This window comes from Enoplosus armatus, chromosome 15, assembly GCF_043641665.1.
Source record: "Enoplosus armatus isolate fEnoArm2 chromosome 15, fEnoArm2.hap1, whole genome shotgun sequence".
NCBI lineage: Eukaryota > Metazoa > Chordata > Actinopteri > Centrarchiformes > Enoplosidae > Enoplosus > Enoplosus armatus.
In genome coordinates this window covers 4299739-4327541 of record NC_092194.1, presented here as the reverse complement: position 1 = coordinate 4327541, position 27803 = coordinate 4299739, and the positions used below count along the sequence as shown (strand labels likewise).

Genomic DNA, 27803 nt, shown 5'->3' with positions numbered 1-27803 from the left:
GCCCTGAGGGGGAGATGACAAAGGAGGATGTTTCGGAGCCTGCCGAGGGAGACACCGTGCTGGGCTGGGCCTCTTCCCATCAGCGTCCGGTTATCCACCAGGTGGCCTCTGCACCCATGCCCAGTGACTGTGGTGAGGATCCCCACACATTCAGTACTTATGCACAGTGGAGCTCTCAGGCTAATTAGCACCCTCGCAGCAGTACTGAAAAGATTCGATACAAACGGCTGACTCTCTATCATGCTGTTGAAATGATGATGAGCTGATGACATGTGAAAAACTTTATCAGTGAGTTATGATTGTAGATCATTTGATCAGTGCACCACTAGACAAGACTAATCCAGATTCAAGCGATAATGATCATGTCTGAAATAATGAAGACGATCCTGACGGGAGAGATCGAAGTCCTGAACTCAATAACTTTTTTGACCGATGATTCCAGTTCTAGGGTGGCAGACATCTAAATCTTGCTCATCTCATTTATTATTATAATCATATCGTGGTATAATTTTTTCATATTGTGAATAGTTCAATGCAATTTTTGATGACTGCCACATTTCTTACGGATTGGTGAATTTGCTAGTTCCAGTTTTACTTTGCGTGTTTGACTGAAAGTATACAACTTAAATGATTTATCTGTTCCTAACATGATATCAGTTGGGTATCAGTGCTTTTATATATATACATATACATATATATATAATACAGCCAGTAAAGCAAATGCAGAAGGTTTACGCTGGCTAAATTATAAGTGTTGGCATTCACTATGAAATGCCAAGGCTTATTTGTTTTCAGCCTCTGTCGGGTTCTCTAATGCTTCATTTGGTTCACAGCATGCCATCCACTGTCACATCTGATTTCAATCGCCTTTGCAAGCACAGCAAGGGCATTTCCCAAGATTAGTAATTTGATTGAATCGATGGAACAGCAAAAAGTTAATGTATGTCTGTGCTGCAGAGTTTCACACATGCTCTCTCCACATGCACATGCAGGTGAAAAGGGAACGTCAAGCTTTGGATTCCCAGTTCTGCTAGAAAGGTGAATTACTTTACAGTTCAAATTGATCTCTGTCAGTTTTTGTCCCTCTCACCACCTCCAGAGTTCTCCTTCTTTGACCCCAGTGAGCCGCAATGCAGGGAGGTTCTTCTGGATCCCAGCACCACCATTCCAGAGCTGTTTGCCGTCCTCAGGCAGTGGGTGCCCCAGGTTCAGAAGAACATTGACCTCATCGGCAATGAGGTAACGCCATCCAGCATTTTTCACTGTCAATGTGCTTACATACTGTTTGGTTACATTACCACAGTGCAAACCTTTCTCTGTCTGTACTCCCAATTCAAGACTACTTCAATTATTCACAAGTCAGTGTAAAAAAAAATGCTTAATACAAAATATGATAACTGAACACACCAGAATATATATGTGAATATATTTGGTTGTTGCCCACCCACTCCATACCACCTCCACCCAGAGTTATACAAAGAAGCTGCAATGCAGTTAATTGCGCAGGGAAGCACTTGTCTCAAGGGTAAAAGCAGGCGATTATTTTCTCTCACTCTCTCTCACTTAATAGCGGCTACCCTTGAGAAATAAATACCTCGTTTTGATGTCAGTTTGCGCAACAATTCTCATCCAAATCTAAAGATGAGTAGAGTTATGAGAGCCCCAGCTCACTTGTCATTCATCAGATCGGTGCCCCCGAGTTTCACTTTATAGCCTATTATGTAATAGTTCTGCACAGTGACACCAGCGGTCCTCAGTGACACACTGCACATCTTGTCTCTGCGCAGATCCTAAAGAGAGGCTGCGGTGTGAATGATCGAGACGGTCTGACAGATATGAGCCTCCTGCACTACTGCTGCAAGGCCGGGGCCCCGGGCATCGGTTAGTATTGACAGGGATGTTGAATAAACGCTCTCAGCTCGACTGTAAATGTATATACACATCTCCTTTGTCTGGTCTGTGTGTTAGTTTATCTTGCTACTCTGACCTCTCAACATTACACAGTCCTATATGACTTGTTAAGCGCTGCTATTCATCAATACTACTCCTTAAACACAGTCTTCAGAGGTGACGTACTGTCAGTTACTGCGCCCCCTTCCAACGTAACATACCTGTATCCCTCCTCTGTTCCCCAGGCGATGCAGAGACAGCAGCCAGCTTTGCCCGCCAGCTCCTTGCCCTGGGTGCTGATCCCAACCTTCGCTCACACTGGACTAACATGAGGGCCCTGCACTATGCTGCCTACTTCGACGTGCCCCAGCTCATCCGGGTGGTGTTGCAGGCCTCCCAGCCTGGAGGTGAGAGCAGAGCTGCAGCCAGAGGAGAGAGGGGGAGGGTCGCCCCCATCGTCTGCACAGGGCAAACATTCCTATTTTCATAACCACCTGCAGTGGGGATTAAGGCCTTTAAATGTATCTTTTTCCTGTGGTAAACGTTTATTTGGTGCACCCACATTAGCCAATACAGCATCCCTGCAATGCAGCCTAACTTTGCGCAGCTTATCATATTCAGTTTTCGTTGTAGGTGTCAGTCAGAGAGGTATTGATTCTACTCTGTGGAGGCTGTAGTTTGTGTTGCTGTTATGTGCTAAGGTTTTTATGGTAGTGGATGGGTCTGGTTATATGTGTACTCACTGGTAACTCATTGTATACAGACAATGATGTTGCAGTGTGGATAGACTTGTACAGCGGCAGCAGGAGTTTACTACAGATTATTTACATTTCTTTTAATTGTTACTCATATCACCAGTGTGGAGTCCAATTTATAAAAATCACTACTTGGCAGATAAAACCTTGTTGATGCTACTTTAGCTAAGATGGAGGATGAAGGACGAAGAATATGGGAAAAGCATTGTACGCTGCAGTCTGTCTTGAAGAAGGTCCCTGACTAAAAGCTTGCCTCAGTAAATTTAATATTTTAATTACACATAAGTATGGACAAATTATATTATACCATATTAATCATATTTTGGTGTGCTGCTCAGGTCTGTTCTGTTTGTGTATGTTATATCCCAGCAGTTATTGACTGTGAAAACTGAAAATGAAAGTATGTTCAGGTAGAAAATGAGTTTGGTACTGAACAACATGAGCTGATTAAGTTGTGAGTATAAACTAATGAGAGAGGGCAACATCACAGACCCTGAGTGGTCACAGCATGCATATATAAATACCCTGAGAGACCAGAAAAATGTCCCTGTTCACTACAGTTGTGGACCACCTTTGGCCCTGATAGCAGATGCTGTAGCAATGAGTCAACAATGGACCTGGGGCCTGTTCCAGATGCAGGTTTGCTAAATTATCTGGATAACTGATGTCTTTTTACATCAGTCCATGTTTCAGTTTTGAGGGGGTTCTGGGTCCAACTCAGTAAAGTTGTAAATGTGATTCATGGACAAACCCCCTGTATTGTCCCCACTTCTTTCACGTTGAGGTCCATTTATTACCCATCTTTGAGATTTAGGTCTTCAAAAAGCCCGACAACTCTGCTGTCATGGCGGTACTTAAACCTCCCAGCACCCATGATCAAGTCAAATCAAGTCTGGCAGATCTTGCTTTAAGTCTATTCTCAGCAATCTGTTCAAACAAAGTGTGATGGAGTTGGTGTTAATGTAACAAGACTTACAAAACCTCTACAGGGGCAGGGATTCCGTTTTCTGCGACTGAGAGTAAATGGTCAAAAAGGGTTTCTTAATTTGAGATAACTTAACTAATTAGAAAATGATATAAGACAACATCATACACCAAGAAATGTGAAAACATAGAACTTGTGAAAATGTCAAATACCTCTCCTGATTGCCTTTTTTGTTTTGTAGAGGTAGATGCCACCTGTAGTGACTTTGACTTTGGCACCGCCCTACACATCGCTGCGTCCAACCTGTGCATGTCAGCTGTCAAATGTCTCTTGGAGCTGGGAGCCAACCCTGCTTTCAGAGTAAGTTTACATTGTTCTCTTTCATTACATTTAATCCCATACTCTCTAACTTAGTTACAGACTGTTACATTAGTCATTGAGATCCTAAACAACCCTAAATCATTTTTCCAATCTGTGCTCAACCTTCACGAGAGCAGGAAGCGTTTCTCCTGACATCTCCTCACTTTATGAGCCTGCAGTGCTGCTGCACTGTGGGCTCATTTAACTCACGTAAAAGGTTCTGCTGTCTTACCGCAGATGAGCATGCTCATGACTTAGAAAAAGATAAAGTATAGCAAAAATTCAGAGAGAATATGACACTCAATCACACCTAATGACTCAATATATACATTGCATCTTTCTCAAATATGAAAATAAAATAGTTTTTCCTTGAGCAGCATTTCAGTTCAATAAAATGTGTTCAGGTTGCTTGGGTTTATTTATCACTTGTGTGACACACAATCCCGTCTAACAAATTGCTTGATTATTCCATCTTAACATTAATATATTTCAATGTGGTACGGTGTTCATTTGTTTTCTTTTTTATTATTTGTACTACAGTATACGTTATTCTCTCAAAGAGCACAACGCGATGTCATCAAATTGCTTGTTTTGTTTGACCATTACATTTATAATGATAACTACGAAATGCAGCAAATCCAGCAAATGGCTTTGTCAAAATTGATCAGTTTTCGATAAATCGACTTAATCATTTCAGCACTACTAAATCACCTCATATAATGCAGTCCAATACAACACCACCACAAACTGCAGTGTGAAAAATGAAAAACTACCTTATAATTTAACCTAAACTTCTCCGACTTCTCAACTAAAACTGAACATGTAAACCTTTGCAAGAGTTGTATTGGATTTCAACAGACTGTTGGTGTTCATGGTGGGGGTGGCCCTGTATATTTGCCCTCAGACGTCATCAATCAGAACTCCCTGGGAAATAGAAAATGCACTCCCACAATTTTCCCACCGTCAAATGTGATGTGAATGATTTTCTCCATGACAGCATTACATTGATTTTGATGGAGACCTTATGCTCAGTTAAGAAATATAATAGATTGCAATCTTCTAGTTACTTTCTCAGGCCTCACATTTTCAGTCTTTTTGCGCATATTTCCCGTTTGGCATTTTCTGAATCAGCTGGCCGATAACACCTAAAAAGGCAGGTGTTTGCCATACACATGTCCCGGATGTTTCGAATGGATCTACCACTTGAACATCTCTCATTGCTCAGTCTGTCTGCCTTGTTGCAGTCATGTAATGCCTTGTTGGAGGGGTGGGCTGAACAGCCCTGATCAGCTGCGATCTTCAACTGAAGGATGTACAGCAGATTCCCAGTAGATGGCGATGTGGCATCAAGACTATCCATGGCCTATACGTTCTATTGAACGATTTTACCCACACTAGAAGTTGCATGTTTTCTGCACAAATGTGTTTTTTTCCAGGCTCATTAACGTGGTTTCTGAACAGGAATAGGTGCCTGTTCTTTGTATGCACTAAATTTCCCACTGGAGGTCACCAAAGCACTACACACCATAATCCAATAACTCCCTTGCTCAAAGATGAGTGCAGACAGAGGCTCTATATTTTTTAGTGTGTCAATGCAAAGCTTGGAGGGAATGTAGACGTTGGTTGATATGAACCAGCTTGTTTTTTTAACCCTTTTATTTAGAGATCTGGGTTAGAGACGTGGATGTTTGTTCCTTATCCATTGAGGGGAGACTTTTCTTTTTGTCTGCTTTATTATTTAAGATTTACTGGGTCTTTGCAGCTTCCATTTAGCCCTACAGATATGTTGCATTTATCTCTACAAGTTCTTCTCCCCCTAGTAATCCTCGTCATAGTTTAAAAAGAACCAATATATTTGCTGGGAGGTATAGACCCCTCATGTGGGTGAATCAAAGTCATACCATTGTACTAATTTGATAATTACTCTTAGTTAGTTAACACTGCAAAATGCACAGACACACAAAGAAAAGCAACATTAACTTAATGTTGCCTGGAACATGTAAACCACAGTCTTTCTGAAGTTCAGTAGAGAATGTAGTTTAGTGAAAAAATAGTGTGTATTGCATCACTATCTGCCACCTTGTCTGCGCCATATAGCATTGGCATCTAGCATCTGCATTGATTTGTGATGTACCGGGATGCTTTACCTACCAAACTGTGTCACTTGCATTTGAAAAATGTCAGTGGTGGCTGGCAGTGGAGTATAAAGCATGATAGCAGAGCCCAGAAATTCAGTTTAAAATCTCTTATTCTTTTGAGTAAAGGTCAGACTTTGAAATGGTTTAATTTGATATTTCTCTTCCCTGGCCCTGCAGAGATTCGTCACAACAAACCTTGGATTTGAGCAGTGGAAAGTTTTACAAGGATGGAAAAATAAAAAAAAATGTTGCTGGCCTTTCATGTTTCCCTCACCACATATCTTATGGCTTAATAGCTATGGCAGCTCATCATACTTTCCATTAGTAGCAAGTTGCTGTATTGGGTTGCTTACTTCCAGTTTCAGATTTGAAGTGAGCCACTGTTGCAAGTCTGTTTGGTATGTGCTGGAGTTTTGGTGGGTAGAGTGAAGTCATCCTCATCACGCTCAGCTGCCACGAGAGCTGTATGCCAATGTTGCAAGAGCTGTTGAAAACTTGCAAGATGTCATAACTTCTTATCTATTTTTTTGTTTTCTCTATCTAAGAAACTTTTTATCTATAGTAGGGCTGCAACTAACGATTATTTTCGGAATCGATTAATCTTCAGATTATTGTCACGATTAATAGATGAATCTTTTAGTCTATAAAATGTCAAAACGTGAAAAATGCTCATCACTATTTCCCAGAGACCAAAGTGACGCCTTCACATTGCTTCTTTTGTCCAACCAACAGTCCAAAACCCAAAGACTCTTCATTTACTATCATCAACGACAAAGAAAAGCAGCAAATCCTCACATTTAATATGCTGGAATCAGCTAACGTTTTACGTTTTTGCTTGAAAAATGACTGAAACGATTTATCGATTATCAAAATAGTTGGCAACTCATTTTCTTTTGATCGAATAATCAATTCATCGAGTAATAGTTGCCGCTCTAATCTATTGGTTTAACTAACTTACATATTTTTTAGAAGAAATCCCCTTTTACTTCAAGAACAGCTGTGAAATCAAGAAGAAGCAGCTTTAAGATATGTTAAGCTCACTGCTTGGTAAACATTTAAACATCACACAGGTTAGAGTTTGAATGTCTCTGGATTAAAGAAATGTAAATCTTCCCAACTGCCACTTACAGTACATGATTGATTGTGTTCAGAAAACACAGATTTAGCAGTTTATTACTGTACTCCTGTGCAACAACCAGTGTTGTTTTGAATTGCAATGTATTGAGAGATGTTTCAAATATTTTGTCCTCTTGGTGTATGTAAATGTCAGTGGACAAAACATTAGCAGTTCAGTACAACAGTAAAGCCTCAAAATAGACCACCGTTAGACCGCAGTTGGGTCGTCACCGCTTTGGCACAGTGCTGACAAACACTGAACATTATAAGGATAGGATTCACTGCAGGGCTATTGTATTGCATTGTGTTAAATTGTGCAACTGCTCCTATAAAGAACGTGGTGTAAATATACATCTTGCAGAATCATAGGAGTCATTCTTAAGTGTTGTTAAGGGGTGGGCTTGTTTGATAAGTTTATCTCAGTACAATACTCTCATGCTATGTGTACAATGAGAGAGTTACAGGCAAATGGCATATGAGTATTTTATTAGGATGGATTAAAAAACATTTTTGAACCCATCATTTAACTACTGTTGTAGACACAGTGTATGGCAGCTATAACCATTTGCCACATGACTGCGTGACAGTTTCAAAAGAATGGTTCAGTGTGAGAGCTTGGCATCGTGTTCCCTCGGGGCACTTAAATGAAACGCACTGAAAGTGTCTAGAAGTGATTTTGCTCCGTTGCAAGCACAAATGGAGAGATGGGTAAGTTAAATATTGTAAAAAAAAAACAAGCATTATTTCAAAACACTGTCAAAAATATAGACATTTCCACATTGAACTGAACATTGTTCAGGGAGTAGAGGAAAGTTTAAAGATTATGTCGGAAGGTTCTGTAATATTTGATGTGTTCAGTGAGGTTGATCATTTACTTGGCATGCTGGCAAATGAAAACATTTTTGTTGGATGAAATTTGCATCTTATTCCTAATGTTGTTATCGCTCTTCTGTACTTTTTCCTTGTCTCCTCCGACAGAATGAAAAAGGGCAGTGCCCAGCAGATGAGGTGCCTGACCCACTCGACATGCCCTTGGAGATGGCAGATGCAGCCGTCGTGGCCAAAGAGCTCCGGACTTTGCTGAGACAGGCTTTACCCAGACCCAGCTCCCCTCTGCCTCTCACACTGCAAGCCCAGTCCCTTCCTGCTGTCTCCGATAAGGCCAGGATCCAGCTCGCCACCATGGGAATCCGACTCGGTGACCGTGTGGTGATTGCTGGACAGAAGGTGTGTGGTAGGTCACTGTCAAAAGGCAAGAACAATACTAAGTATCGTGATTGATCCTTCAATTCAAAAGTTTCCCATCCCTCTAATTAGGACCTGATGGTGAGCTGAATTCAAATGAGTGTACACTTCACCAGTTACCGGGACAACCTCTGAAATGCACTGACTCCTAGCAGCAGTGTGCGAGTGATGCATTTATAGGATCTTTTAAAGAACATGTGGCCACACCTTTGGTGTAATACAAGGATATGAAACTGACTATGGGTCAGGGGCTGCATTCAACCCATTTACAACTCAAATGGGCTTTGCTTTATAACTACAGACAATAAATGATGCCACTCCCCTTTTCTCTTACCTTTTTGTATACAGTAAAGCACACTCCATTCCAGCAGCTTGCCCCTTAAGCTCCCACTGCTCCCATGACATTTGAACAGCACAGACTGACATGAAACAAATTATAAAATATATTTATTTGGTCAATGATGGCAATCTTTCACTTTGAATAAGAGAGGAACAGTCATAATTTGCATTTTTATGTCATAATGACGATGGTAGATTTTGAATTTTCTTTGAAAAATGTTCCTTTTCAATGCAAAATAGGATGGCATGTTCAGGACCAATGTCCTAATACTTTTAACAGTTATTCTATTTACCTTTAGTGATACATAAATGAAAGTAAAAAAATGTATTTAAGGCATTCGATGATAGGCTGAAAGATGAAGCCAAATTATTGATTGTCTTTTTGCAAGTCACTTTTTTTAAATAAAGATATAGGAGAAGGTGGAAGCATGTGATGCAATGACTACTGGGTGCTGTGGAATACAGCTGGAGAAAGCTTTTACCGGACAGACCTGCATTGACAAATTAAGGTCAGTCAGTGAATCCTACGTGATCGTCTAATGTTCACATGAAAGCCCAACTCTACTGTAAAATAGCTATGTCGTATTAGTGTGTGCGTTTTGGCAGGAACACCGGAAAAATGTATCTAATAAACAAGAATAGACAAGAAGATTCCAGGTCATTATGGGTCCCAACTTTTTCTTCTCCAAAGTACTGGAACTTGTTTTGATAATAATTAACATGATCTCTTTTTACATTTGTAACAGTAAAACCAGAGCATCTATCTGCATTATCAAGCAGGAAGAGCTAGATTTGTCCCGTTCAGGGTTAATTTCCTACCTTATTTTATTTTATTATCTTTTACACAGTATTGATTTTAAAGTATCCACTTTTAAAAACCACAAAAGTAGAAGAAAAATAGGCTGCATTTTCAGCCTAATCAACAAAGCTAATAATCAGTGTTAAGCACTGAGAAGATTTTTCCCAATCCAATTGGAATAGTAATTCCAATTTTATCGCCTTATGTACATAAAGTGGTTGGAGTTGAATTCCTGCCATGTCCTTTTTCAGAATTAGAGGAGAGTGCACTGATCTTTTTTACTCAGTCAATTGATGATTTTACAAAGTCTACTGTACTAATATGAATAAACTAGTATTAATGGCCAGAAAAGTAATAACATACAAAATGGATTAATACACCATCAGCCTGTAGCCCCATCACATCAGTGCCGTGCAGTGGTTTATACTAAACAAAGACAGAGGCTATGGTTAATTTTTCTACAATTATTTCAGCCCTCAACCAAGAAAAAATAGTTTCCAGTTGCTAGGCAACGCTATTTTGGCATCCGTCCAGCATTCAGGGTTATGTCTGACGGTTCACGCTGGCATATCGTCAACATTTATCTGAGCATGTTCAAGTTCATCCGACTCCATTTGTGATTCTGTTAAATGTCTGGTAACAATGTTCGAAGTTTTAAAATGCTCATCCACTTCCCCTTTGCCCGTGGGTCATCCTCTTCTCTTAGATGTATCCGTTTCTTCATCAAGCCTCACACTATCTGTGGTGTGCACAGCTGGCAGTGTGAACTATGCTATGTCGGTTGATGTGTCATGTGCTCAAGTGTCAGAAAATTGATCAATCAAGTGTAAACAAAGTAATGCACCGAAGTAGTCACATACCAGCTCTGTAATTATAAGCATTTATGGAGAGTCTCCTGACCAGTCGCAGTATATGTTTTAAAACTGTCCTCTAAGGCATGCAGCTTCCTCTTTTTGGTTGCATCACATAGAGGTCTACATGAACTGTTTCTGCAGCTTTTGCTGCTGGTATGTTTTTCATTTTTTTTTTTATTGCAGCAAACATCCTTTCACTACGTTAAACCAGCCCTTTCCTATGAATTTAGCTGAAGAAATGCATCCAGCAACCGATTTTATTTTTTTCCCAATTCCTTCATGTAATGCAAAGAAATACTTTAGTAAGGCTGCTCGACCTAACCACCCAACTACAGTGTGATGGTGTAAGCCATGTGTAATCCTTTTCACAAGAAGCTTGCTTTGAAAGCAGAGGAGATTTAGCCCCATAGGTCAAATAAAATGTACAGTTTTCTGGCACAGTTCAACTTTGACAATTTGCTACACAGTACTGCTGCTCCAAAATGAAATGAAAACCCCAGAAAGCCGTGCTTTCTCTCTCTACTTTGTGTTCAAATTTCGCAACACTGGCCTTTTTCCAATGACTGATGTGTGCCTTTAGTCATCAGGCTGACAGCATGGGCCCAGTCCACCCTGAATTTGCCTAGTGATCCAACAAAGCAGGTGAACGAGACATCCACTGTCGTGCCATTGGCACACAATCACTAGACTCTGCTGTTGCAGTCATTGGTGCTTCACCATCACGAGTACCTGCTCAGATATCCGGGACAACCTTTCTCTCATCACTTGCAGCTTTGCCCTCCAGTCTCTATTAAGAACCCCACTTACATGAGATTAATGTGACCTGTAAGGCCTGTAAGTTATGGGGACATGGACCCAGCAAAGTCTTAGGTTACGCCAATCTACACTGTGACCAATTACACACTAAACTCCTGTTGCTGCAACCCTGCCTACAGTCAACATCTGTCAACATACTGGTTTTGGTAGTATGTTATACTTTTCATCACAGTTGTGTTCAATAGTGCCATCAAATATTATCACTTGTCCACCAACACAGTTGAGGACTGGTTTCCCAGCTTTTCTGTTAGTGTTGGAAACTGCTTTTTCCACATTCCCTCTTCAAACACAACAAACAGACATTTTCCTCAGTTAAGGCTCTGTTCTGAACTAGCACCAGTTGCCGCACAGTGGTATATTCACTAAATGTCTTTGTGCCTGTTCTGTAATCGTGTAGCATGATAAAGTATTTAAACCGGCAATAATGATATAATATTCAAGCTGCTTTTTTGAATGTTACCCCAGTCCTACCACTTCAGAAAAGTCAACTTGATCAGCCTCTGAAAGTTAAACAGCCATTTTGCAGTGACGTCTCTACCTTTTTATACAAGTAATCTCGGTGCCATTTTATGAGTGTGCTCTTATTCCCGCAAGCTCACCGAAAAACAAATTAGGTACAGTTACTGTACAGTGGTACTGTGGAGCACAGTGCTTTGATTTTCTTGACCCCTGTGGCAAAACAAATTGTAATCATTCTAAAATAACTCCATTCTTGTGACAGAGATCCTGACAAATGACTCTTATTAGATCAGGGAGTGCCTTTTCCTGCTCTCAGGGCTGAGGACTTTATTAAATTGGAATGAGGCCTTAAAATGTTACAATTTTATTGAATTCAAGGCCATAAGAGATGACATGGTTTTAAGGAAGTGTGGATTTTGAAAGAACTTGAAAACAACTAATCTCAGGTGAGTCTTCCCCGGCTCAAGGAGTCTTGTCTGAATTTGCTCCACCTGCGTGCCGAGGTTAACGCTGGCTTCAAGGTCTTACAGATTTACCATGCAAGTGCTGTACGTGTAGCTTGCAGGCAGTCTGTGTGGGTAAAGGGTGAACTGTTTACACAAATGATGTTTCTGACGTTCGTGCACAGTGGTAGAGGTGGCCTGTTGCTTATCATTAGTTTTTCATTAACCTAAGACTTGCACAGAGCTTTACTGCACATATTTTGAAAGAAAAAGTTAAGCAATAAAGCTATAAGAACCTTTTAATGTGAAAGAACACATCTGCCTTTCATATTACAAGCTCTACATACCATTACCAACTTCAATTTAAATAAGTACAGTGCTCTATAAAATACATATTTCACAGCTGTTGACCATCAAACTGTCCATCATGGCCAGCTTCTCTACAAAATAACCATATTTATGAGTATCCGGTCCATGATAGCATACTGTATGACACGTCCATCTGGACTTAAGGCAGTCTAATAATCCTTTACCCTCCATTTAGCTTAGTTTAGACAGGCTTACTGACTTGCAAGCCATCAGGAGCAAACCTTTTGATGAATGCCTGTTCGACAAAACTCTATCCTCATCATGGATGTACAGTATCAGCTTTTGCTCGGAGTTTGTTTCATTGATCGCACAGTATGGTCGACTGAGTTCTTGCTATCTAATCAGGGCCCTTTTCAAAATCCCTATACACCTTAGTAATTGTTGTTGTCTGTAGTGTGCCCTTGCTTTATGGACATCCAAACTGCACACACATAAATGCAAACAAAGACATGTCGATGATAAGAAAATAGTAATTCTAGCCCAGTCGGACATTTGCTCTGAAAGAATGAGCCATTAATAGATTTTTGTGCCACACTGAGTACAGAATCGCAGTGTGCCGAGCTTCAGAGATTGGCTAATCAAAACTCTTATCATCTTTCCTGCACTTTCTGGCACAGTCTCATGCTTTGATCTCTGTTTTCCCTTTTAATTGTTTGTCTCTTCTTCTGCTTTAGTAAACATAGACACATCAAAATGTTGTTGAGTGTCTGGCAGGAGTTCTGCCCTTGACATAATATATGGCATGAAGATGTAATGATTTCACACACTGCTCAGTGCACTGGGAAGTTCTTTTGCCGCATGTCTGGATTTTGTTTTGATTTATTTTGCACATTGCACTCGTATTTGTTTTGACCGTCTGCGGTATGTAATTGTGCGTACGCAGGTAGGAACCCTGCGATTCTGTGGCAGCACTGAGTTCTCTGGAGGCCTCTGGGCCGGAGTGCAGCTCGACAAACCAGAGGGGAAGAACGATGGCTCAGTAGCGGGGGTTCAGTATTTCACCTGTCGAATGAAGCATGGTAGGTCATACCACAGCCCAGCACTTAAAGGTCAAAGTCATTGACTCACCCACCCACTCCATCAATTACTTCCACCGTTATTGACTTTATAGGACTTAATTGGTCCAATCAGATTTTCAGTGGTATCTTAACTAACCTCAGGAAATTAGATTTGTCCTTTTTGTCAATTTTCAGTAAATTGAACGTGTTCAAATTAGCATATGCAACGTGTCTTTTGCTGCTGTTTTATTTATTTGTCTTATTATCACTCTGTATATCTTGAATCACCCATAATCTTCTGACTTAAAGACTTAGACTTGAGTTAAAACCATTTTCCTATGCTTTTTTTTGTTTTCTTCTCAGGAATCTTTGCTCCCCTCTCTAAGATAAGCAAACCTTTGGAAAGACCTAAAACCAGCACCACAAAGACGTCTACACCCGTACGCCCCCCTCGTCGCATTGACCTGTCCCGCGTCACCTCCAAGATAAACACAGGTAAAGGACAAGCTGCACGCAGCTCATAACACGTCTGAACATTCCTGCTTAATCAAAGTCTGCCTTTGGCCTGTTTGGTATTCGGTCAACTGGATTACAAGTGTATATTCTGGTGATCCTCAACCACCTCTCTCCCTCTGCTATATAATGTCGTCGTCATGTAAAGTAAAATATATTGTTAGAAAATAAACTAAACTAGGGGTGCTAACATTCTCCACAGGCACTGTGTGAATTGTCAGTAGTAAATTGTCACATTTAGTGGCACAGACTGAAGTACGGAGAAAGTTTCCTGAAAGCAATAAAGGTAAACAATTGAGGGGAGCCTCAATCATTGCAGTCCAATCCTCTAAACATCTCCCAATGTAATTTGTACTGTGATTGCTCAAACTAAATGTGTTTTTTTGGCGTCCAGTTTATGGCGAGAGAAGGTCAACCCTGCTTATGAAACCAGATCATTGCAGGTTGCTAGCTGCTGGACTGCTTCACCAAGCCAAAGATGTGGCTTTGGGTTTAAAAGAGAGATGAGAGGGGTGTCATTGTCTGCACATTATGACTAATATCTTAGCTCAGGGAGCATGCAGTGACATTAATATGCATGGAAACCTAACAGTATTTCCTATTACTATTACTATTGCCCCTAGTATTTCTAGGGGCAATAGTAATATAGGGATAGTGGTAGTAATTGTGGGAACACTAGTCATTCTAGATACCAAAATGGTACTGCCTGTGCTGACAGTTTTCATGCTGACACAGTGGGCTTTTAGCCTACTATTGAGGGGACTGAGCCACTCCATGGTGTCCAGATTTTTGTGCCAAAAAGAGGCATTCTCAACTTTCCTAGCTTGTATGAGCCATGTCACTGCGTTGCAGGATTTATTGCATTTGGACTTTCATATTAATCATCCTCGAATGCTTTGAAAAGTGGATTCTGAAGCAGTGCCAAAGGACAATGCATAAATTAGACTGGTGACAAGACCTTGCTCTCACAGTCCTTGGATGCCCATATCCTCAGCTCCTGACTATTGTCTTCTCATAATATAGTCCAGTCACCTCAGAACATTGTAGAAACCTTGTCTTGGTTGGTTCTCGTGGTTCTTGCGCCCTCTAGGGTTTACAGCTGTATTGTGGTGGTGTAATATTCAAAGGCTTTGAAGGCAGATTGATCTGGACGTGACTGGAATAGTGGACCTCAGAGTGGCCTATGGAATTTGGTGATTGATAGTCCAATTAAGCAGGGTTTAATAACTAGGCCATAGACTGGGTGAATAGCCTGGCAGCCATTCATCACAAGTTGTATGTGAGTGTGTTATATGTGGCAAGCAATGCATGTGAAGGCGTGTGTGTCAGCACCTCCATACCAGGAACCAGGCTAATTTATGACCAAACACTCTTCAGGGCCTCTGTCGGCCATTTACAGCCCACGGCACCTGTGTTTTAGCGTCCCATTGGATCGGCAGTACATATCACTCGCTTGTGTGTATCTATAGATTGGATGGGTCATTGTGGAACTGTCTCGTCTCCCTAACCAGGAGAGACAGACAAAGTTGAATGCCAGGCTGGCCCCTATTAGAGTGTGTCAACTGTAGCTCAGGCCTCAAAGGGCGGTGGGAACATAGACAATGCTCTCAAAGCACCACTGCTTGATTCAGAAAGCCTCAGCCTGTGCTGCAGTCTGTCACTTGAAGCAAACGTCAGTATGTGGAAGGATAGATAGAGCCAGGAGGTCCCTGCAAGCTAAAGGTCAAGTGACAAGAAATGTTTGGTATTCCGAGCTGAAATGTAGTCTCCTCTTTGGAGTTCAAAGGAAAGACACAACTCTGCCTCTGAGGGGAACGTTTCCCAGCTCTCGAAATGTGAACTGAAATGGCAATCAATAAATACCAGGCTGATTTGAGCCTTTGCAAAGCGCAATATAAAGTTTAAACCTAGGTGACATATTAATGAGTTGAGAGTAAGGTGATGCAGCTTTTGTGGCAGATGTATGTATGCATTGAATTCTCATTAGAGATTGTTATTTTTTTCCTTAAATCTGGTTAGACACATGAATGTTGATTTGATGCTCAGGGTGAGAAATTAACTTTTTAAAATGTGAACGTCTACCAGCCACTGACTAACCTCTTCATGTGAATGCAGATTTTGTGGGCAAGGGACAAGATTTTGGATTGAAAGCGTTCTGGTTTCCGCTCGTATTCCGAGTAGTATTGACCAATCACGTTTCAGTGGGCTGTGGTTGCATGAATGTCTGTGTGGAGGTCGAAATGTAATCTCGGAACCCATCGGCTATCGTCTGATAGCAATTTAGCTTTTTTTTTTTTTTAGCTTTTTTAAAAATCTGTTTACCACAATATAATAATGTAATCTGTTTCTTGCATCTCAAGTTGCTAATCGGACTGAAAACAATGGCCAGCGCACAGAAGAGAAAGTCTCAGCCCGGATAGGTCTTGCACCGGGAGCCCGGAAACGTTGGCCGTTGCCCCCAGAGGCTAAATTGTTGTTAGATGATAGCCGGTGAGATGGTCCACTGAGAGATGAATGTTCAAATTCACCAGCCAGTGAATAGTACATCATTATTTTGTGTCTGAAATCTACTAGTAACTTTCATATTTTACCAACATTTGGCTGTGGCTGGTGCTAATTTTGCCCCGTGTTCTGTTAAAGAACAGCCTCAAAAAGGCTTTAGTCAGTTTAATGGTAGATTTAATTTAAGTCAACAAACGATATAAAAAGGTTGAAGTTGTGGTGCTATAAACTAGTTAAAGAACATAATTATGTTTACTTCTGCAAGAACTGTTGTTCCTCATTGTGTGCTTTATGAGTCAGTACCCCGATTCCTTTTGAAGTTTTTTTTTGTTCTTTTGTATTCACTGTCATTGGGGCTTTTGTGTGGGTGTAACTGCTTGTCTCAGCATATTTAAGTGTTTTTATTGTGTGTTGGAGTAAAAGACGGTCTTGGTTCAGTCAAGAAAAATTGCCTTTCAGTAATTCTTGTTTCATTGCTATTCGACAATGTCACCCTGTCCTTTATTTATATTTCTTCACTCTCTTGTGTTTTATCTTTTAGTGTAGCTTCTTTGTGTCTGCCACTCTAATTCTCTTAATTTCTCCAAACGTCATGAACTTTGCATATTGTATTTACATGTGAACCACTCCACCTATGTCCATGATATTCAAAAGTCCTTCAACAGATACTACTGACTATAAATATCCTAGTCCAGCTAATTTCAACTGTCAAACAAAAGAATATAAATATACCTTTTCATAATTGAAGTTGTCAAAGTGACTTTGATGTTACATTATTTATGTCGTCTTCTAATCTGAGCACTTCATTTACCTTACTAAGATGAGTATTGATCTCTGTGTTGAAAAGTAGTCATTGTGTCTCTTTTGTCTGTGTGTGTGGGTGGAAAGGTTTATCTCCATCTGTCAAAAAAATCCATGATAATCAAAAAAGTCCACCTGGTCCCAATCAGGGCACAGAGGGAGACGCCTCAGGGACAAAGACAGGTACTGCAGTTACAGCTGAGTGGGCTTTATTGTACTGTGTATCAGAGAACACGGTGTGGGAGTGAGGTTGCAGTATTAAGGATAATCTCTGTTTGGCTAAAGCTGTGGAAATTGTTCAAATCTTAGCTCCACACACTCCTCATCACCTGTCTCTGACCATTTGTGCACCTTAATACTTGAATCCAACATCATAATCCATCTGTGGGTAGTTCAACTTTCATAAATAACTGGTGCCACTGTGTATCCTCCATCAGCACTGCATGTGCAATGGAAGCATCATTTAGATCTGATCTGATTGGGTGCTATGAAACACAGAATGAATATTGAGCCTAATCTGAATTCCAGATATTTTCCAACCTGAAAATACAGTATGCTTGCAGTTGTGTTTGTTGTGCATGAAACCAAAACCACAGAAGTCCAGTGATCAATTAAGCCAATGAGGGATTGATTAGCTCAAACAGAAATGACAGAAATGAGTCCGCAGCTTTAACTGTTATTTCTGTGCATTGCCGTCCACTCTTAGGGGCCCATTAGCGAAGGCTTACTGTTGAAAATAACTTTTGGCAAAGGTTGAGAGGTTTTTTTGCCCATCACTGTCTGGGTCCCAATTTGTTTGTAGCTGAATCTTCCCTTCGTCTTAAAAGCATTTGGCACAGATTTAATCAATTAGCCTCTAGGAGTTGGGCACTTAATGAACTTGTGGCCTGGGAAGGTCTGTGAAGCTTAATGAGGTCCTGCGTCCAAATGGCTTCTTAAGAGTGAAATTGGGCATCCCCCTCCTCCATCCCATTCCCTGAAGTTGGGAGGGCAGTAGTATGTTGGCCCTTTTAGTGTGACCTCCGTAACAGGACAAGCAACTGTGAAAGACTGAGCTCACTTGATTTGTGCTGCATTTGAATCGTGTGTAACGGCTGCTTGGATTTCTGAAATAGTCCAGTGGTAATTGTCTGGATCGGAGTGCTGTAGGCACTGTCACATTCAGAAGAATTAAATGGAAACATGAACAAAAGGCTGAGCTTCATTATTTCAACGGAATTAGTCCCTGATAAACGGATGGATGGTGGGTTCAGTATTAAGAGGGGAGGCACACAGTTAGTGCCGTGTGATTTTTAGATGGCAGAATGGATAACGACATTCCCAGCTAATGTTATGGAGCCTAGATGCAACAGTTCATGTAGCCTTTTGTTAATGAACTTTTGACTGTGGGTTCTGTTTCAGTCACCTGTTCTTTCTTTAACCGACATGTCCCCCCGTGTGTCCTGTCACTCGTCGCTCCGTGTCATTTTCACCACAGGTGCTCTCTCCCGCTCTCTCTCCTCTTCGTCCTCCTCACTGGACTCTCGGCATGGGCCGGGCGCGCGACCTCGCCCACTGCCAAGGCAACGTCTTCCCGCCAGGCAGCGAAGACAGCGTGTTTCCCTGAGTCCCAGGACCACGCCCTCACCGGCCCTGCGCTCTTCTCCTGACACCGCTGCACTTACTACTGCAGGTCTGTCTTATTTATTATATTGTTATATGCTGTATTGTCTTAATGAAGGATTTTCACATGATTATACAAATCTAGTAGAATCAAATTAAAGGCAGTAATTATCACAGTAGTGAAACACTCTCTGTTTATCTCCCCCAGGTCTTCGAAGCCGAACCCCCTCAGCTAGTAGCTCTGTGTGTGGGGGCCCTGAGGTGCGCCTGGGGGAGAGGGTGCTCGTGGTAGGCCAGAGAACTGGTGTAGTCCAATTCTGTGGAAAGACCAGCTTTGCTCCAGGTCAGTTGTTAAAATTTATGTTCACCCTGCAAAGGTTTGACAGTTGAAGTCCCACTAAAAATGGATATTTCAGCATGAATCCACTCTTTATTTGCTAGATACTTAGCAGCCTTGTCAGGATGACACTTAAAAAGATGTTATTCAGCGTAATTTCCATAAAGACATCAGCTTATGCCTTACGTTAATTGTAAATTGTGGTAAATTTGATTATTCGAAAAGTGATGTGTGATATGTGCACATGAATACTGAAGTGCTCTCTGAAGGAATTTCTTACAATTATGTGCAACAACTTAATATCAGCATCATGGTGTCTCATAGCTTTTTGGCCAGTTGGGTTGTTCAGAAGTATGACAAAAACCCCAACAGTTAAACAAATCATTATTTTATAGTTAACAAAAGGGTTAGGATAGGGTACTGATTCAATAGATTGCCCGTACTGGTTTTACATTTGACTATTATAATAATAATAATAATGAATTAATTGATTAATAATTTGACCTCTGTAACAGCACGTGTGTTCAACACGTGGGGCTCCAAAAGGACCAAACTATACTCTCTGGAAAAGGTTCAGCCTTATCAGTATTTGGTATATGGCACCTTGAGCTTAACAAAGAAAAAAAAAGCCTTCAAAGTCTATCTAAAATATTTATTATTCCTTTTAATAAATCATGGCTGTCCTTCCTTTCCTGTTTCCAGGACAGACATAAAGAATTATAATCACTGCAGTTTTCTTCAGTGTTTCCCTAAATGCATCCTGCATTGACGTATGTGACATTGTTGTCATCATGGGGTTAAAATTAAGTTTCTGATTCTTTTGACACACAAAAATAAAACGCTTCAGAGTCAAGACTCTCAGGAAGTATAACCAAAGAAGGTTATTAAGGTTGACTTAACAGCATGTCAAAGAGTGTGGACAATATTTAAGGTTGGTACACCAAGAAAACTTCTCCTTTCTTTTTGTCAAAATTTAAATGTCAAAATTGTGAGCATAATGGTTAAAAATGTCTGTGCTGTATCATTATTGTACAATAAGTCACATGTGGAGAGAGTGATAGCTCTATTAAGCTCCTCTTTTTCAACTTGCATGAGCTGCATTGCAAACTCAGTCACACGTCATTGTGGTGGCAGACCTCGAGTTGGACAGAAGATATGAGAAAGCTGCTGCTGAGCAAAAGCCGTTGAAACCCAGACAGAAAACCGCTCACAGTATTCATTAATATTTAGGCAGTAGTTGTGCCCAGGCATCAGTCATGTATGAATAAGTACTAACGTATCTCACACCACTGAGGATCATGTTTGAAAGGATTTCAGTCTTAAGTTTCCTTTGATACTCTTTAAGTCAGTGCTGGCAATGCTCCATATCTCAGCCGCAGTGCATTGACGGCTGTGTGTCTATACCAAAGGCAGCTCTTCTTGCTGAACACTTGACTTGTTTTTTACATTTTGTCTGTTTCCTTATGTGGCACACTCAAGGTTCTGTAAAGTCATCGAGAGGTGCTCTGAACTCACGTTCTGCCTCGCATCACAGGGTAATGACTGAAAGTGAAAGACAAACAGTTTATTATTATTTATTCAGGAGCTACGTAAGAGGGAGTGCTGTATAACAACATTTAAGGTGGATCTCTCCTCTTTGGTCATTTGATGTCATGGGATTATCTGTCACTGGTGTTACAGTTGGTTTGATTTCTGATTCTGGTCTTTCCGTCTGTGCAGGGCTCTGGTTGGGCATTAAACTGGACAAGCCAAGTGGTAAGAATGATGGATCAGTGGGAGGAGTGAGGTACTTCAGCTGCCCACCAAAGCATGGCGTCTTTGCTCCTCCGTCTCGTGTTCAAAGGTGAGGGCAGGCCCTTTTAAGGTAGCTTATATATATATATATATATTTATTTATTTTTTACTAATACTAATGACTTAGTCAGAAACAAAAGAGAAACAAAAACAGATTTGTCAAACAAATATCTTAAATAAGTTCAGAGCAGATTTTTTTAAGTATTTGACAATATGTCCTGAAAACCCCGAGGTTGTGTTTCATCGCCCTCATCAATACATCTAATGGCGCTAATGAGCTCTTTTGACAGTGCCATTTGTGCGGGTGTTGACAGATTTGATTTTGCCCTCTGTGCCGTAAACAGTCCTCCTCTCCTTGTGATTAAAGAGAGTCAGAGTTGCCTGGGGTCCTCGTGCAGCATGGCTCTTCAGTTTAACGTGCCACCTAGTTAGGAGCCAGATGCCATCATACCTGCCTTTGAATATGGATTACAGATAATGAATAGGTCTGTGTCCTTTGTTTAGGCTGGGAAAGAGGTTATATTTTCACCACAGGGAATGGAATATATATAAGAGAATACCTTTAAAATGTTGCATGCATTTTCCCTTTTAAGTGCTGGTTGAGCAAGAGTGAATATGAGTTCGTTTTAAAATAAGACCTGAAAAGAATTTGGAAGATCTCCCGCCTGGAAACAAGTTTTTGACACATCTGGTAAATCATTTATATAAAATGTTCTATATTACATTTTTTTAGCCATACAATTGCTGAGTCAGGTGAAGGAAAGCCATACTGATGTGTAATAGGCAGCTAAGGTAAGGGCAGTGTTTCATTCGCCTTTTCCAGTTGTCTGTCGCACGTCTGACAGAACACATATACCTCTGTTTTACTCAATGAGTGCTGTCAAAAGGCAGGTGACCTCCACAGCAGTATTGTGCCTGAATGCATCTTGTATGGACCCTGACAGAGGCCTGAAGCTGCTGCCCTGCTGATGTGCCGCTTTCACTATGTAGCCTGTGCAGACGTTGTGAGTGAGTTAGTGCGAGCAAGCAGACCGCAGATCTGACGTAAATTTATTCATAACGTTTCATCTGGTCAAAATATTGTCACCAGTGTTGTGCTGTGTGGAGTGCATTGTCTCTGTCAGACTGGCTGTCAGCTGAGGTGAATTCTCAACCCCCTCCTCATATCATTGTCTACAAATAGAAATGTGACAGAAGAGAAATTAAAACAACAACCTAATATGACATAGGTCGACAGTTGTATTTTGTTTTCACTTTAAATTCAATGGTTTACTGACAATTTGTCTTAATATTTGAATAGCTTTTGGAGTGGTTTGTTCCTGCATCACTGAAATGTGGGTTTTAAAATATTGAGCAAAATAAAAGATTGATTTTTTATACTTGCAATGAACAGTAAAGAAGATTCTCCTAGATGCACTATCATCTATACTTTAATGTAATCATTCATAACTTCATAACATGGGTTTTGCAGCAGTTTTACTAACACTTCAGCACAATGAGCAATATGTAGGTTTGTTAGTAACTTTAGTTACCATTGTCGGTGATGTTTCCTTTTTCATTCTCCAGGATGTTTTACATGCATGTAACAAGAATGAGGCTAAATGGTGCCACTCAATATTTTCTTTGGTTGAACCAGTGCAAGTTAAGTTCAAGACAAGTCTCTGCTTCAGTATCACTTTCTCACAGAGAAGGTTATTCCTCAAACTTTGTGTTTGGTGTTTTGCATCATCTGTTTGAGACTTAAGATGGAGGCCGGTCTATTTTAAATTGGTGGGAGCTCCATTCAAAAGATCTGCTGAGTAGCTGAGCGACCTGCCTTGTGTCTAATCAGCCTCTTCAGGCTCTCTGATGTGTGCAATCAGGCCTGTTCATGCATTCAAGATAGTATTTCCTAACGATATACATAATTACGGTAGACCTGTCTGTGAAAAACTTTTCACATGGGTGTGATCTGAAAGCCGCCGTGATGCTTTAGATGTAATGATAATGTGTGTCTGTAAATAATAATTTGTCTCAGCCGTGATTTGAGCTTTAGACACACACGATAGCTCAGAGTGATATGAAAATGCCAGTCTCACAGATTAACTGGACTAAATGACAGTATAAGTGGCAGAACTGTGGCTGTATCTATATTCACAAGCCTATCTTTTTTTTGTGTTTCTGAATCCTGCTTCAGTGCATACTGTGCTGTTAATTCATAACAAACAATGCTGCAGTGGGAAATATTGGAGCCCTATTATAGAAATATAAAACAGCCAATTACATCTACATCTACAGTTGGCACTTTGCCTGCTTTCCTTTCTTATTAATCACACTGTTGCAGAGATTTGGCCCACCATTAGCTGTTGTCAGCTGGACTGGTGTGTCTGAAATACAGATGGATGACACACTGAAGGAAAAGCCAACATTAACTGTCCTAGTAAGGTAAACAGAACGGCTTCAGCACTCCCTGACACATATTCTCCACGTCTCTAGAGCTCTACTGAACACCATTCATTTGGTGCATTGACGATGTTGGCGTAGAGTACTAGGTAACGTGTCTCTCCAAAATGTCCCATCAGTGTTCAGTCTGGTTGAAATGTGGTGACTGTGAAGGACATCGTGATTCATCATGTCAGTTGGCCACCCGTCTGCACACTTCTCCAGATGTTTCATGAGGAAGACCAGCTTGAGCTGTTGGTTAACACAAATCAGATCTCACTTGATAGTCTGATAGTCTCCTTCACTAATAGCAATAATAGAAAATATTATTGCATAATATGGGCATGAATGGTACAATCTGTGTTCATCTAATACATACAGCATAGTGATGCATTACAGAGACGACAGCATACATATCAGCGTGCAATGTCTAATCATTGTGTGTATCCCTGTCCCGACACTGCCTGTGTACGCTTGAAATTTCACTAAATCCCTTTAAGTGCCCTGAACCAAAACTATCGGAGCCATGTGGATAGAATTAGTCAACATCTTTTTAGCATTGCATGTGTGTGTGTGTGTGAGTATGAGTTGTTTCTTTGGTGCCAAATATGCATTGTATCTTTAATTCAAGACTCCGATGAAAGGATTTTTCATGGTTTGCCAAATGGTGTACTTAACATAACTTAAGTTTGGATGGACTCCCTGGTGGCGTTTGGATGTGTTTTCATGCAGCAGACGGCTAAACTGTCCTTTTCACCTCACAGGTCTGTTGTACATCTGTCTGCCCTGTTCTTACTTATGCGATGCAACCACTCCCACATGGCACCCACGTTGACCTGTTCAAATAGTGCACGAACAAAGGCAAATTCCACTAGAGGCATCATTATTTCTGCACATCAGATCGGGCGTGCGCACTGCACAGACAAAGTGTTGACTCAACAGATGTATCAAGTGCCAAGGTGGCTATTTATGGAGATCATTTAATCCTGGGGATATGGAAGCGTTGTCTGGCATACATATTCACAAGCCACTAAGTTATTCACTGCCAGACATTGCTTTGTTTTTACTTCACATTTCCTGCAAGTGGATAAAAACTATTGACCTTGTTATTGGATGGCACATCAACACAGCACAATGCCTGAATGAAAACCATTACAGTTTGATAAGCAGTTGACACCCAAAGTACTGAATGTTTATTTTAAAGGAGAGAGGGGTTCTCCAGATTTGAGGGATTGCTGGTTAAATTAACACGTTCCATCTTTCCACCTAGGTATAATTAGTCTCTTCACCTTCCTTCATCTCAATGCAGATCCACACCTCTCATCACTTCTCTTCATGGCCCCCCCCCTATTTTTCGGTGTTTTTGTTTTTACATCTTCTATGAGATAAAAGCTGCCTTTTGGAAAGTCACCGCCTGTGTTTTTTTTTTGCCATCCCCTATTCATGTCCTTTTCCTCCCCTCTCCTTTTTTTCCTTAATTAACCCCAGGGCACATAGTGTGCTCAACTGAGCACATGGTTTCCCTCCGTCTCATGGAGAATCTCACGTTCTCCCCACCCTGCAACTTGTTTCTCCCTCTTTTCTTCTCCTGTCAGCAGCTATCACAACCACCCCCCACCCCCCTTATTTTCTGTTTCTTTACCCCTCCCCTCACATCCATTAGAAAACTAGGGAACTACTTCTTCCTCTCTCGCTCATTTCTCGACATTGGCAGTCTCCCTCTAAATGGCTTTCAGAGCTCTAACGTTATTAGAGTCACACAGCGGCTTCAGAAAACATCAATAAGCCGGACAGGTGCTCTTGTGCAAGCAACAGAAATGGTCTCTTTTTTTTTTCCCGTGTTGCGATTGTCAAAGGGGGGGGGGGGCATTATCAGATGCAGGCCAAGTCTACTCTAAAATGTTACAGATATGTGCTGGTATTTAATACATTTTCAAAATGGACAGTCCGGTATATTTTGCACCACATTAATTCCCTGAGGATTGTATGAAGTGAAGTATGATCAGTGTCAGTGGAGGGTTTTTCACAGTCGGTGGTCCCATGTTGAAAACTCCATGAGGATACCTAAATGTTCATGAAGATAAATGATGTCACTTCCATGTTTGTTTTCTTCTTTTTGACTTACAGGATCCATGGGTCTGTTGATTGCCTTTCAGAGCTCTCCTCCTCACGCCTCAGTCATTCTTTCAGCGGTGAGAGATTTATTTGAAATGTTTGTGAAGTCATTCTTATGCAAGAATCGGTGTGCGAGTACTTGACTCTTGTGATCGGCCGTGCAGGGACAATCCGTCGCAGTGTCAGCACATCATCGGCCATCGCCACCCCGAAGGAGACGAGCAGAAGAAGCCCTGTTACCAGGTGTGTCTCTCTCTTCTGCACAACCCTCACATTTCACCCTCCCCAAGCTTTTCAGCTTCATCCTAATCCCCGGCAGCAGTGGCAGAATCAATACTAATAAGAAGCAGTGGTATTAGTCAGCAAAGGTTCCTTTTTTTAAATGGCCAATGCATGATTGTGGTTATAATGAGAGAGAACAGGGAATTGAAGATCAATCCCTCAAACACCAAGCTGCCATGAATCTCCCACTTGCTTTTGAGATATCCTCTCACACTGCATACCTTCTCTCATAAATCTTTCTTGCTGCATTTTCCCCTGTGCTCCCACAATTCATCTACAAAAAAAAAAAAAAAAAAGAAGTCGTTCCAACCCTCACCGTCGGCGCTGGAGCACCCTCAGCGGGGGTATCGGCGGTGCTCCCGGGAGCACAGCAGGGTCTAGCCCCTTGCCCAGCTCTGACGGACAGGTCTGCCTCCACGTGGGCATGCAGGTGTTGCTCAGCAGTGCCAATGAGATGGCGTTCATCCGTTACCTGGGCACAGCGGACTTTGCCCCGGGGCTTTGGCTGGGTCTGGAGCTGCGAAGCCCCAAAGGCAAGAATGACGGGTCTGTGGGCGGGCGCCGTTACTTCACCTGTCGACCCGGCCACGGCGTGCTGGTCCGTCCCAGCCGAGTCACCTACCGTGGCATCAACGGTTCTCGCCTGGTGAATGAAAACAGCTGAGGACTGTGGGAACCAGGGTTGGGGGGGGGAAATTTGAGATGTTTTGACTTTGTTTATGATCTTTTCAAGGCAAAGGTTTTAAGTTTAAACTTCTTGTTGTTTTTGGCATGGCACATTATTTTCTCATTCATATAGTTAGTCCTCCGTGCTCTTCCAGAGGGGGTGGAGTTGCAGTAATAAAACCACTTATTGGTAGTTCAAATTTAAACTGCTAGGTTTAGTTTTTGGAGAAAACAAGGGCAGAGAAAGCACTTTATGACATGATCTTTAAATTCTTATCAGAATTTGTCTCAGCAGGATGCAGGGGGGAACAAGTCTTAATAAGACATAAAACACTGCACTACTTTTAATCAGATTGCACTGACAAACCATCAATATGAGAGAGCAGAGGAAGATAAACTGGATGGTATGGATGTGCACACATGAAAACTATTTCCTTACCCAAAGCTAATTTTGATCAGATCAAATGAAGATTTTATCAGATAATTTAGGTGGTGATGTAGCATACTCTCTAACCAAAGGTGTGCATGTGTTTGCGATGATGTGCGCGTGTGCATGTGTGTATTAATTGAGAGCACTTTGAAACGAGAGAGATTTCTTTCCAGGGCCGTCATATGGCTTACAGATAGTTGATGGAAGTTGAGTGAAAACTGTATTTTCGCTTTATCAGTCAATCTGAATGAAACAGGATTTAGTTAAGCCTAGTCCTTCTCTCAGCCTCCATCAGAACACGACTGTATCAACAGAGGTTGTTTTCTCTTGCGTACATCCGTCTCTGCCACAGACTGGCTACTGAGCCCACGTGGATAAATGATGCTTATGATTCAGTGATGGTTAGCAGCAGACTGTTAACATTGTTGAGGCAGTGATGACATTCAGGTACACAGTCTGTAACACATCGAAGGTCCCCTTGATGAATATGTTAACTTCAGCTGGAACGATTGAAAGCCTGATTATAAACCTGCCTGCAGGTTGAAATGGCACGCAGACCTGACGGCTTTTCAGTAGAGTATGGGATCTTTACATTTGTTGAAGACTACATTTCAGAGCATTGGGTGTGGCATAGTTGTATTTGACGCTCAATTACAGCAGCTTAACACAGGAAATATGCAATCATCCGGAAGATCCAAGGATAGAGTTTGCTATTTGATTAGAGCCGTCTGGGCAACTCTGCAGAGAACAAGCCATCGATTGTGCATGAGGAAAACAGGCCCTCTATTCAGTAAAACACTCATGTACTATCCAATTAGGCCGTGTTGGCCACAA

The 27803-nt window shown here is 41.3% G+C and overlaps 1 protein-coding gene across 4 annotated transcripts; it reads left to right on the top strand.

Moving 5' to 3' along the window:
- LOC139297637 (CAP-Gly domain-containing linker protein 4) lies at positions 1 to 26537 on the top strand. Of its 4 annotated transcripts, none has more exons than XM_070920391.1 (15): positions 1 to 132; positions 1100 to 1239; positions 1788 to 1881; positions 2136 to 2297; positions 3812 to 3930; positions 8163 to 8411; positions 13392 to 13527; positions 13870 to 14001; positions 18800 to 18994; positions 19133 to 19267; positions 20981 to 21104; positions 25506 to 25508; positions 25604 to 25668; positions 25756 to 25834; positions 26171 to 26537. In XM_070920391.1, the coding sequence occupies exons 1-15, from the start codon at positions 15 to 17 to the stop codon at positions 26535 to 26537; spliced, it is 2118 nt and encodes a 705-aa protein (XP_070776492.1). In that variant the 5' UTR covers positions 1 to 14. The 4 variants fall into 4 exon arrangements, with proteins under 4 accessions (XP_070776492.1, XP_070776489.1, XP_070776490.1 ...); XM_070920388.1 differs by lacking the exon at positions 25506 to 25508 and adding an exon at positions 17410 to 17505; XM_070920389.1 differs by lacking the exon at positions 25506 to 25508 and adding an exon at positions 17410 to 17505 and having other exon boundaries at positions 8163 to 8418; positions 13396 to 13527.
- The last annotated feature ends 1266 nt before the right edge of the window (positions 26538 to 27803 follow it).